This window comes from Mastigoproctus giganteus, chromosome 2, assembly GCF_048544385.1.
Source record: "Mastigoproctus giganteus isolate SK-2022 chromosome 2, ASM4854438v1, whole genome shotgun sequence".
NCBI classification, from domain to species: Eukaryota; Metazoa; Arthropoda; class Arachnida; order Uropygi; family Thelyphonidae; genus Mastigoproctus; species Mastigoproctus giganteus.
In genome coordinates this window covers 84,674,975-84,687,498 of record NC_143576.1, presented here as the reverse complement: position 1 = coordinate 84,687,498, position 12,524 = coordinate 84,674,975, and the positions used below count along the sequence as shown (strand labels likewise).

At 37.4% G+C, this 12,524-nt stretch overlaps 1 protein-coding gene across 1 annotated transcript in view; it reads right to left on the bottom strand.

Moving 5' to 3' along the window:
• LOC150089381 (cytosolic carboxypeptidase 1-like) overlaps positions 1 to 12,524 on the bottom strand; it is a 669,910-nt gene that overhangs the window by 78,368 nt on the left and 579,018 nt on the right. The window contains exons 20-21 of the mRNA XM_090389963.1: positions 9,462 to 9,570; positions 4,391 to 4,520 (exon numbers count right to left, since the gene is read on the bottom strand). Coding sequence (XP_090246089.1) covers positions 4,391 to 4,520; positions 9,462 to 9,570 — 239 coding nt within the window. The remainder of the gene's footprint in view (positions 1 to 4,390; positions 4,521 to 9,461; positions 9,571 to 12,524) is intronic.

Sequence of the window (12,524 nt, the reverse complement as noted above, 5' to 3'; positions counted from 1 at the left end):
ATGGTAACAAATTCCCCTTGTCACGGTTGTCTTAACTCGAGATAACCGTCGCTTTCGAAGAAATTAAGTTCAGGAGTCCAAAAATATGTGCTCTGCTCGCTCTTGGAGGAAACTGCTTCGTGCTGGTTGTCGCTAATTGTTGCAGGTTACCTCCCCCCTTCCTTCAAACACCACATTGGTAGAAGTCCAGGTGATAAGGGGCGATATAGTCAATGGAGCAGGGCAGAGGAGGGGAGAAGATAGTAAGTTTAGGAACGGCACTAAACGTTACGGAGTCGAGGAGAAGAGAAGAAAGTAAGATAGAGTGGATAGCCTAGAGCAGAGACGAAAAAGATAGCATGGACCAAAAAGCGCAGAATTTCTAACCAGAAGTTCCTCGTAGTAGAGAATGCACCATTCCCGGTTTCGGTAAGTCATGATGACTCCCGTCTGTTATTTATAAACATTACTCCTCAATAACATGATTATTATGCCAGTATTAGTAAGTTACAGAATATCTTAATGCTACTATCTTAAATAGCGCGACACTCAGTGCCATCTATTATAATTCACTGTAGATAGTATGATGTATAATAGGTTAAAGCATATCTTATGATTGCTATCTTAAATAGCGTGACCTTTAGTATTGTCACCCATTATGATTCTCTGACAGCAAATGTAACCAGTCTGTCACCTGCCAGTACGTGCTAGAGATGAGCCATCCACACGAAGAATACATACACTAAGAGCCCATCAATTACCATTTTATAAACAATGTTAAAATCAAACTATTTATATATAATCGGTCTGAATTGTTATAGCTAGATGGTGTATTATTTGCCTGTCACTGCCATTAGAGCTGTATTGTTTATTAACCACATATGTACAATTTCTTTAGTGTGATTCAGTATTAAACTATGTTCTGTTTATGCATTTCCTGTAGTAAGAGACCAGTTCTCTTACTACACAACAACCAGAACAAAGATATTAGAATAAAAGAACTAGTACTGTGGCACTTCAAGATCTGACTATAACCGATAGGGTTTTGTAGTGAAAGACTCAACGCTGGTCGGAGCTGCGGGTTCTATTCCTTATGCGGCCCAATAGAACTTTTAGGGCTCGAGACCATTGTCCTACTATAAAAGCCACCAGGCAGTTATGTGAGTGTACTGGTGCACTTGGAAACATGCATGCAAAGAAGGAAAGCTAGTCCCGCAACACAGCTAATATCGACCAAAGAAGCGCAAACGAGTAAACACCAGTATAACACCTTTCTTGGTAAGAGCACCCCTTTGTTTCCCTCACCAATCTTGTTGCCCTTCTTTGTACTTGTTCTTGCAACTCTAATCCTTCCTAAAATGAGACCTGCAGACTTGTACACAGTACTCTAGGTGTGGCCTGACCATTGCCTTGTATAACGGGATAATCACCTCTCTGTCCCTGCTAGCAAAATTCCGAGCCAAACTATTTCAACACCCGAGGCTAGCTAGCTGGTGAAATAGCACCCCCCCCTAGATGATGTCGCATCAGGATGAGAGTAGAGGGCAGGGTGAAATTTAATTTTTGCCAAATGGCGTGTTTTCTGAGGAATAAGTCAATTCAAGCTTGCATACATCGTTAAATCTGAGTATATAGCAGCACAGATCTATTTGCCATCCAGACCGTAACTTTGAATGGACCAATCAGGCAAATGCTTCATCAGTGCTTGCTCGAAAGCATAGCAGTTTGCAATTCATGCATTGTGTACATTCTATGACACTGAATAAGTCATAAGTCATCATATGCCATGCTAATGCACGTGTTTCTGTGCATTAGCATGGCATATGATGCAAGAAAGCAAGCTTATACAGCATCAGCAAAAAAAAAAAAAAAAAAAACACCCTTCTCATTATTATCGACCATCCATTCATTCCAAATGTTTGTCTAGTTCTGCCTTGAATTTATTTAAGTTGCTGACCTCCACTAAGACAGATGGAAGTTTGTTCCAACTATCAGCCACCACCTGCTGGCTAAAGGCGAATTTCCAACTGTCTTTCCTCAATTTGAATTTATGTCCTCTCAGGTGAGTAATCTGAGCAAGAGGAAGAATCTCATTAGCATTGAGTTTGCTCGATCCATTCAAAGCCTTATATACCTCAATTAGATCACCTCGCAGGTGCCTGGTCTCCAGATGCTGCAACTTGCAGAACTTAAGCTTTTTTTGGTAATACCAACCATTTGTTCCACTCATCAATTTTGTTGCCTTTCCCTGCACTCATTCCGTTTAAACAGGTAATCGTGAATATTGTGATTTGTAATTTGAATAAAACAACAAAAGCCCAATTAATTTTAGAGATGCCCAGGGGCAGGTCGTCCTGAGGGTGAAAGGGTGCACTCCACCCGGGCAACAATGTTTAAGGGGCCCCTGAAACTTACATACAAGTATGAAGAAAATTTTAAAGGGGTGCCACATACCCTAGGAACACCCCTGGACATGCTACCAAAAGCGGACATCAGTACCGCATGGAAAGACTACATAAATAGGAAATTAAAAATATATATATATATATTCCTCTAGTTTACAAAACTGGCTTATGTTAAGCCAAACACTGAAAGTGACAACGAAAACAAACATAATTCGAATGAGGATAAATCAAATGATGATGATGATTATGATGAGGATGCCACTGAAATGGAAGTCCAAGAAAAAACCCAAACAGTTATTTTAAAAGAATTAGAAAGTATGGAGAATAATGAACAATAGTTGGCAGAAAAAAATGATGGCAGCAATGATATTAATATGGAATTTTAATATCCACAAAAATGGATCTCATATATTGCAACACGATCCTGAACACGGTTCTGAAGAGTTAAGTACGTATCCTATCACTAATGGCCGATGTTTCGATTATTCGTGGAAATACAAATATGAAGTTATTGAAAAAAAAAAAAACACAAAGAAAATGGTTATTTTGTAGAAAAAACAAAGATGCAATATATTGTATTCCTTGCTCCTTTTTGTATTTGGTACAAATTGTGTTCCATGTTTCAGCACAGATGGATTTAAGGACTGGAAACATATAAATCCAAACATTCTATTTCATGAGAATTCGTTTCAACACACAAACAATTTCACAAAATGTAAATCATTAGAAAAGGATCTTCAAAAAAGTGGACTAATTTACGACATTGCATAAGCAGCACTAAGAATTAGTGATATATTTTCACATCTTCAGTCCGTGGGACCTCCCGTCAGTCCATGGATGCTCTCATAATTAGGGCTAAGGGTTTGCTTATTTCCGTTGTTGCCTCTTTTAATATAACTGGATAGATCCCATCCATCCCAGGTCCCTTTGTTATATTTCACTTCAACAGTTTCAATTTCTCCTCCACTTTGCTCTCAGTTATTACAAAATCATTTAACTCCCTCTTGGAGTTTGAAAAGCTTCGTGGTGGCCTTCACTTCCCTACAGAATTTCTCACGTGTTAATGTAGATGCCAAATACTCATTCAGTTTGTCAGCTACCTGAGCAGAATCATCAACAATTGAACCATCATTATCAAGGGGACAAATCGGATTCATCCCCTTCCTTCTAGAGTTTACATAAGTAAAGAAGTTTTTGCTGTTCCTCTTTACATCCTTTGCCAAAGATTTCTCGTAATCTGCCTTTGCTTGCCTAACCTCCCTTGTGATTTCATTACAGACTAGCCAAGTCACAAAGGAGGTTATGGAAGCAAAGGGCGCCATATATTGAAAATAATATTAAAATGTGTATTGTTCTGTGCTGAAAATAATTTGACATTTCGTGGACATGCTAGTAATATCGATACCCAGTGGTGTAGCTGGGTTTTGGTGGCCTTATGGGTACCAGCAAGTTGCAGATAGTAATCTCTTTAACTCTTAATTCGTGCTTAGCAATAGCACTATTGCCTAAATTGCTTGCAGGCCCACTGTGCTAAAAATGTGTACCCAGTTAAGTCTCTCCTTATCCATTCATTATATGGAAAATTTTCTTCGTTCTACGGAAATTGTTAAATGTAATTATCAAGGGGAATTCAAAAAAATCCGCAAAATAGAAAAATTCGCTAAAAAGAAGTTCGTTAAACAGAGGTCCAATTGCACTTATTATTATTTATTATGATTTTACCAATTATCGAAAAAAGGCATGTAGCAACGAATTTGCCAAGGGCACCAAAAACCTAGCTATGCCTCTGATTATCATTAGTGGTCCAGTTACCATATGAAGAGACCTCATATTGGACTTCAAATTTTCCTCTGTTCAAGAAGGGTAGCACTGATCAGCCTTACAGGCTGGAATACAATTAGTACTAGTGGTAATAAATTACACATTCTTTGAATTTAAAAATATTTCCAATTTCAGAAACTACAAAATCTTACTTTAAATAATAATAGAAATAGAAAACTGAATACCAGAGGCTTTTTATCTTTTGAATACATATAATGCAGAAGTGCTTTGGTATGGTAAATTGTAGGATGCAATTTCAAATTAGGAACAATCCACTGTCTATTCAAGTCTTGCCCCGTTAATGAACATCTGTGGCTAAAAAGGCAAAAAAAGAAATACCAAATTAAAACTGTGGACAAAATTCAACGGAACAAACCTTGACAAAAAAAAAAAAATAAATAACATTGTTATATTTGACTTTTTAAGCTATTATAATTTAGTGTTTATCAGTCTTTGCTCTCCAATGAATTTACATTTCTAATTTTATATTTTCAAAACTTAATATAATTTAATTTAACCTTCAAATACAAAAGAAAAAAAAAGTGCACTATGGAAGTAGTCAAAATATAATTAAAAAACTTATCAGAAGTGTATCCACAATTTACTACATTGGTAATCCTAAGTTATATACTTTAAATTTTAAAATCAATTCATACAGAGAAGTGTTCTCTAAAAAGAAACTTCAGAATTGCTTCAACAGAGTTGCTCATTTCTGGGAAGTTTTTATTTTTTTAGCTGATGCTTTACTGTATCATATCCACTACTAATGCTAGTTTCATAGCTATCATTTCAAATTTTGAATGATTTTGAAATTAATTCACTATTTATTCTCTTCAGTTTCATGATTTTTTTTCGTTTCGGAAGCTTAAAGTATGCTTATGCTTAAGATTAAAAAATAACAAATAAATTTTTTGTTGAAGTTCTTGGTGCATCAGCGACTAAGGGGTTTTAATGCACCTATTACATTCTTGGATGGCGTGGATGTGTTGTATTAAACACATTGGTTCAGATTAGGTGTTTTTTTTATCATTTTCAAAAAGTGGAAAGGTCATCAATATCTTGATCACCCAGATTTATGCTATTATGTTAGTTGATTTTAAGTACAGAGAAGAGAAAACTCTGGTATGATGGGAATTCCATTTCTTGTGAGCAAGGTAACTATGAGCTATTGCAATTAATTTTATGAAATTTAAGCATTAGTAATGGAAAGGGTCTGTGTTAATTCAGTGCAAGACAAATCGTTGAATGACAATTCGCTGTGTGTGACAATTTGGTGTTTCAGCAAGACTGAAAATGCAGACTTTTAACATGCCATGCTGTACATGGTTAATTCAGTGATCATGGTACAGTTCATATTTTTGATAGAGTGCCCTAACCACCTTTGTTTTCAAGTGTATTAGCATATATGCATAAAGTATCTACTGTCTGCATTATGTCCATCCATTCACCCGCATGTAGTAACTTGCTGTGCATGGATTTTCAAAAAATTTTTTATTTGTTCTTTTTGAAGAGATTTGCCATCAAGACCTCTCAAATTTCATTGGAGTTGAATCAATATAAATTTCGGAGCCACAAGGAAGCCTCTCCCTCAAAGTTAGCCATGCACCTGGGTTTCCAGATACCACTGCATGGTCCTGAAATAGCAGCACAGATTGGCTGAGTACATACCTATTATCTTCAGCATGACTATCCATCCATATTGTAAAGCTGTTACGATATGGATGGATAGTTATATTCAAGAAAATAGGCACATATCCACTTCCCAATCCACCTATGAGTAGGATACATGGATTTGGAAGTGGATATGCACAAAATAAATTGAATAAAATATATTCCTTTCTTTTTTCTATTATTTTCTAAATTTCTGCATTCTTCTGGTCTAAGTGACCAAAGTTTCTCTTAGTTTCCCCATACTTTTACTTCATTGATTTTCTTAATTCTGGTTTGTATGTAATACACCGAACTGTCATAGCTACCAATTGTCTCATACAATGAATTGTCTTACACCCAATTTCATGAGATCCCTAATGGAAGGAAAATTTTAGTTTTGATTTCAGATCATAACTGCTGTATGTTATGAAATATTAAATTAATTTACTCACACTTTAATCAGAATAATTACTTTATTAAATATTTAAAATGTTAATTATAGGAGGATTATATAATTTAAACTTATTATTAGCATTAGTGATTACCGTTAGCATTAGTGATTACCGTTAGCATTAGTGATCATGTACATGCCTCCACCAATATTAAGTTGCATAGAAGTGAATAGCAATTATATTGAAGCAAGTGTTCAGAGTGGATGTTTTCTGAAATCACCACTATAATTGATATAGCATGCACATTGCACTCACCTTTTTGTGATTGGTTAGAAGTTGTAAAAATTCTGCGAGAGAGAGAGAGAGAACACAAAATAAAAACAGATATATATCTGACCTATAAGGACAGTAATTGGCAGTTTCCACGGGATTACAGAAATTCTAGTTTTTACTCTGAATATTCTTTCAATAAAGAGAATTTGTGGATGAAAGATTTAGAAAGTTTGTTCATGTAATTAGGAACATTATTCATTGCTAGAGGGCTTCATTATATGTTATTATGCTATTAATAACAGCAATTCAATATATTATTATTACATACATGTACATGGGATGCATATAAATTATTAGGGGATACAGTAAGTACTTAACTAGTATACACACAAATCATAAAGGGAGTCATAATCTACCTTAGGCAAGCTAAGGCAGATTATGAATAGCATAGGATGTTTGATGACATAAGGGCAACTTAGGACAAAATGTGCCTATTCCTATATCATGATCCTGTAATAATTTTGTCTCATTTGGCATCAGGAGAGTTTGTATATGTATATTTGCTTAAGGTAGATAAATAGTTCATAGAGAGTTACAGTATTTCCAGGTTTCTTACAATCATGATGGAGAGTGAAAGTCCTTTTTCTGATATGGGAATAGTATGTACACTCTACGAATATATGTTTGAAAGTAAACAGTGATGAACAATGCATGCAGAAAGGAGGGAAGGTCACCCTCCCTCCTGTGAGAAGAAACATATGGAGTTAGGTGTGTATGCATAATCTTGATAGTGCAACTTCTTCCTGTTTTTACTGAAGCTTTAATTCCGTAACTGTGGTAACTGTTTGATTTCTGACCACTGAGCTGTATAGACTATTTTTATGTGCATCAAAAAATCTATATATGGTACTCGGTAATTTGCAAGCACTGTAGTGTTTGGCTGCTTGATCTGCACTCTCCTTACCTGTGATACTGGCATGTCCTGAAATCCACCAAAACCTCACTGAATGATTATTACCTGCAGATGATCTAATCAGGAATGGATTTGTTTTATGATGGGATGTGAGGTTGAAAATTTATTGTCAGTGCAGGCACTGCACTCATGGAATCAGTGTATATTATATTACACTGCTGGCATTGTGAAGGGTGTTAATATCCTCTAATGTTAATTAAATTGCAGTATAACTGTTTCATTCAACTAGTAGTGTATGGTTTTTAGGAGCATTAGCAACTAAGGCTTATTGCTCTGGGGATATGCGGTGGTCATGGGCTCGAACCCCAGTCTAATCAAGAAGCGTGTGCTACGCACTGCTGCTCCTGCCCACCTGGCTACGGAGGCGCTGCTAGTAGTGTATACTGTAGCGTACAGTGTGTTTAAGGTTTAACAGCACCAGGGGTTCTCTCCCCCCCATCTCCGCATAGTTTATATTGTTTACATTTACGATTAAGGGTACTTTCGGTTTTTGGGCAAGTTTTATTTCCAAAGCACGAGGAAGGATTATCTCTCTTTTTATCAGAAACCATTATCATCATCTCCAAGTGTGTTCTTTACCCAACCCCTAAGTTATGCTTACAGTATACTGAGGATGTTCTGGTGGTATGGCTTTCACAACTATCTCAATGCTTAATGCCTCAACATCTCTTCCATGTTGGAGACAAATTATCACCTGGAAGAAAAGAAAAGAATTGTCTTTAAATTTAATTAAATTAATTCTATGTGTATGTTTTTTTACTATCCAAACTTAATTCTTCACCAAGTTCTTTTGAATGATATATAGTATGTCTTTCAAGATGCAAATCTTAGCTATGCAAATACGATTACTGATAAATGCAAGGTACCACACTTAGGTAGCAATAATACCAGAATAACGTATCATTTAGCAGTAACCATATTCAAGGTTGGTTGGTTGGTTATTAGGATTTTTATGATGCATCAGCATCTAAGGCTATTGTGTGCCCATATTTAAGGTAGTGGAAAATTAAAAAAACTAGGGTCAATTGTACAGTCTGACCTGAAGTTCTCCGAGCAGTGCAGATAGGCTGCTAGGACAGCTGGGCTTCTGTCAATGATGTACTGAAATTTTGCCAGCAGGGACAGTGAGGTGTTTATCTCATTGTATAAAGCAATGGTTACAATGCATCTTTAGAGCTGCAAAAAGGTGTGCAAGTCTCGTGCATGGAAGAGAATAAAGATCAGGCAAGGGGCACAAGTGAATACTCTTGCCAAACAAGGCTCGAGTTCTGTAAATTGCAGTGGCTGGAACCTAGGCACCTCAAAAAGACTGACAGGTGTAAGGCTCTAAATGGGTCTAGTAAATTAAATGCCGATGGCATCTTTACTTTTTCTTGGATGACACTTATGAGGGGACAAAAATTTAAATTTGAAAAGAATGGTTGCAGGGATGTATGGAAATCTTATTTTTAGTCCTGAGAGTAATTGTTTGTTAGAACATACTTTCACTACCTGCAGTAGTGAAAGTGAATAGTTTGAATACATCTAAAGGATTGGACAAATTATTATCAAAAAGGATGGTGTGTTTTGAATGATGCTGTATAAGCTTGCTTTTTTGCATCATTTTGCCAATATCGATACCAATTTGGGGTTAAGTAACATTGTTGAAAAAAAATAACGAAGAACAGTACTGATAATGCATAACAGATTATTATATAAATAGCGCAAAGAAAAATGGGATTGTTTTTATTAAGACATTCATTATTAAAGACAGTACTTCATGATCATCTACAGTTTTGTAATCTAATCTTAATTTATTTAAAAGACAGAGTTAAATGTAATATAAACAATAAATGTAATATAAACAATAACCAGTGATTATCAAAATTACAATCTTTAATTGCCTATGCCTAACGATCTGTTCTAATGTATTAAAACAGCACTCAGGAAGTTTTACTACTAAATTATTTTGAGTTTTTGAGAAATTACCTGCCATTGATAACACCATCAGGATTTAACATAGGTACAATCTTAAACATATAAATTTCTCGAAGTCTTTGGGCAGAGGATTTGTTGCTAAGCAAAAAGTCAATAGTACCTATAAAACAAAGATTTATATAAATAAATACAGAACAGTGAAAATTAGGAATAATAATATAATATACACTCAGTGATCACTGAATTATAATCACCTACCTAATACTTTGGAGAGTGTTGGGCCACCGTTTGCATGGATAACAACTGCTATTTGCCTAGGCATTGACTCCACTAGATGTCTGAAGACATATGTAGAGATCTAACAGTCATGCTACCTGCAAGGTTTTTCACACAGTGTCGGAATAGATAATGGTTGTGTGTCCATATGCTTCACTTCCTGTTCCAAAACATCTGAGTTGTTTAGTTGGATTGAGGTCAGGTGAATTTGGATGCCAATCAAGATGGGTAATATCTTCACCGTGTTCTGTTAACCACTTGTGCTCAGTGAGGGCCCAATGATATGACGCATTATTGTCTTGGAAGACCCTGTTTCTGTCTGGGAAAAAAATGCAACATGGCTGAGTGCCCAATCTCCTAAGGGTTGCCAGTAAACCTTACCAGCAAAATAGAAGACCTATACATTAGTCCATACACAGCAGGGGTCCTAGTTCTTGCTAGCAAAACATGCCCCATATTAAGCAACCACCATCTGCTTGGATGGCGTGCACCATACACATGATGGGTCTGTGGACTAATATTGCTTGTGCTACACATTTCATCATCCATCAGCATGCTGCACCAGGTACTTGGAGTCATCCAACAAGCCCGTACACTCATTTCCAGTCCTCCATTGTCCAACCAGTGCTTTGTTAACACCACAGAATTTGCCACTGATGATGATCAGTGCCGAGGAGAGGGTGTCTCTTGGGTTGTTTGCTATGGAACTCCATATGCCTGAGAATGTGGTGCATTGTCATTTGGGATATTTTTCTTGCTTTTCTCATATTGTATTGCGATGTCAACTGTTGCAAAGTGACCTGCCGTTGAATACATACATGCCCTTTGCTGACTACAAGCATCCATCTTGTGTAATCCTTTACAGTTCTGTCAGCAGGAGGTAGTTTGATCTGTTCGACATTAGCATTAGCATTAGCTTTAGTAGAGGCATTTGATGCAAGAAAGCAAGCTTATGCAGCATCAGACAAAAAAAAAAAAAAAAAAAACCCACTTCCACTTCACCCCTCTGTTCGTTCAAAATACCTGTCCAGCTGAGCCTTAAACTTATTTAGGCTATCAACCTCCACCACAAGGGATGGAAGTCTGTTCCACCAACCAACCACCCGCTGGCTAAAGGCAAATTTCCGCACGTCTATCCTACATCTGTCTTTCCTCAATTTGAATTTATGCCCTCTCAGGTGATTTTTCTGAGCTAGAGGAAGAATCCCATCAGCATTGAGCATGCTTAAACCATTCAAGGCTTTATACACCTCTATCAGATCACCTCGCTGGTGCCTAGTCTCCAGACACTGTAATTTGCAATACTTAAGCTTTTCTTCGTAAGAGAAACTCTTTGTTCCATTCACTAATCTTGTTGCCCTTCTCTGTACTCGTTCCAGCAGCTCTACATCCTTCTTGAAATGAGGCCTCCAGACCTGTATACAGTACTCTAGGTGTGGCCTGACCATTGCCTTATACAATGGAATAATCACCTCCTTATCCCTGCTGGAAAAATTCCTGTATATCATTGACAATACTCCATGAGCTACTCTTGCAGCCCGTCTGCACTGCTCAGAGAACTTCATATCTGCCTGCACAACCACCCCCAAGTCCCTTTCATTCTCTACCACTGTCAGTGTAGTACCACAGAGTTAGCATTAGCATTAGTAGAGGCATATGATGCAAGAAAGCAAGCTTATTCAGCATCAGCCAAAAAAAAAAAAAAAAAAAAAAACCCTCTCCCATTTCACCCCTCCGTTCGTTCGAACTACCTGTCCAGTTGAGCTTTAAATTTGTTTAGGCTATCAACTTCAACAACAAGTGATGGAAGTCGGTTCCACCAACCAACCACCCGCTGGCCAAAGGCAAATTTCCGCATATCTATCCGACATCCGTCCTTCCTCAATTTGAATTTATGCCCTCTGAGGTGATTATTCTGAGAAAGATGAAGAATCCCATTGGCATTGAGCATGCTCAAACCATTCAAAGCCTTATACACCTCTATCAGATCACCTCGCCGGTGCCTAGTCTCCAGACTCTGTAATTTGCAAAACTTAAGCCTTTCTTCGTAAGAGCAACCCTTTGTTCCATTTACTAATCTTGTTGCCCTTCTCTGTACCCGTTCCAGCAGCTCTACATCCTTCTTGAAATGAGGCCTCCAGACCTGTATACAGTACTCAAGATGTGGCCTAACCATCGCCTTATACAAGGGAATAATCACCTCCTTATCCCTGCTAGAAAAATTCCTGTATATCATTGACAAGACACCATGAGCTACTCTTGCAGCTCGTCTGCACTGCTCAGAGAACTTCATATCCGCCTGCACAATTACCCCCAGGTCCTTTTCATTCTCCACTACTGTCAGTGTAGTACCGCAGAGTTGATACATTGCTCTGGGGTTACTGTTACCCATATGTAGTACTTTACATTTGTCAATGTTAAACTTCATTTGCCACCTCTCAGCCCATCTGTTCAACCTTTCCAGATCCTGTTGCAGCAGCATAGCGTCAGTAGTGTCCTTAACGACCCTGTTGATTGTTGATATCAACCGAGTTGATACGTTGCTCTGGGGTTGCTGTTTCCCATGTGTAGTACTTTACATTTGTCAATGTTAAATTTCATTTGCCACCTCTCAGCCCATCTGCTCAACCTTTCCAGATCCTGTTGCAGCAGCATAGTGTCAGTAGTGTCCTTGACAACCCTGCCAACCTTTGTATCGTCTGCAAACTTGGACATTAAGCCCGATATACCATCATCAATATCATTTATAAATACAGAAAACAATAATGGACCCAACACTGAGCCCTGAGGGACTCCACTAATAACATCAGTCCACGATGAGCAGTGTCCATTGATTAC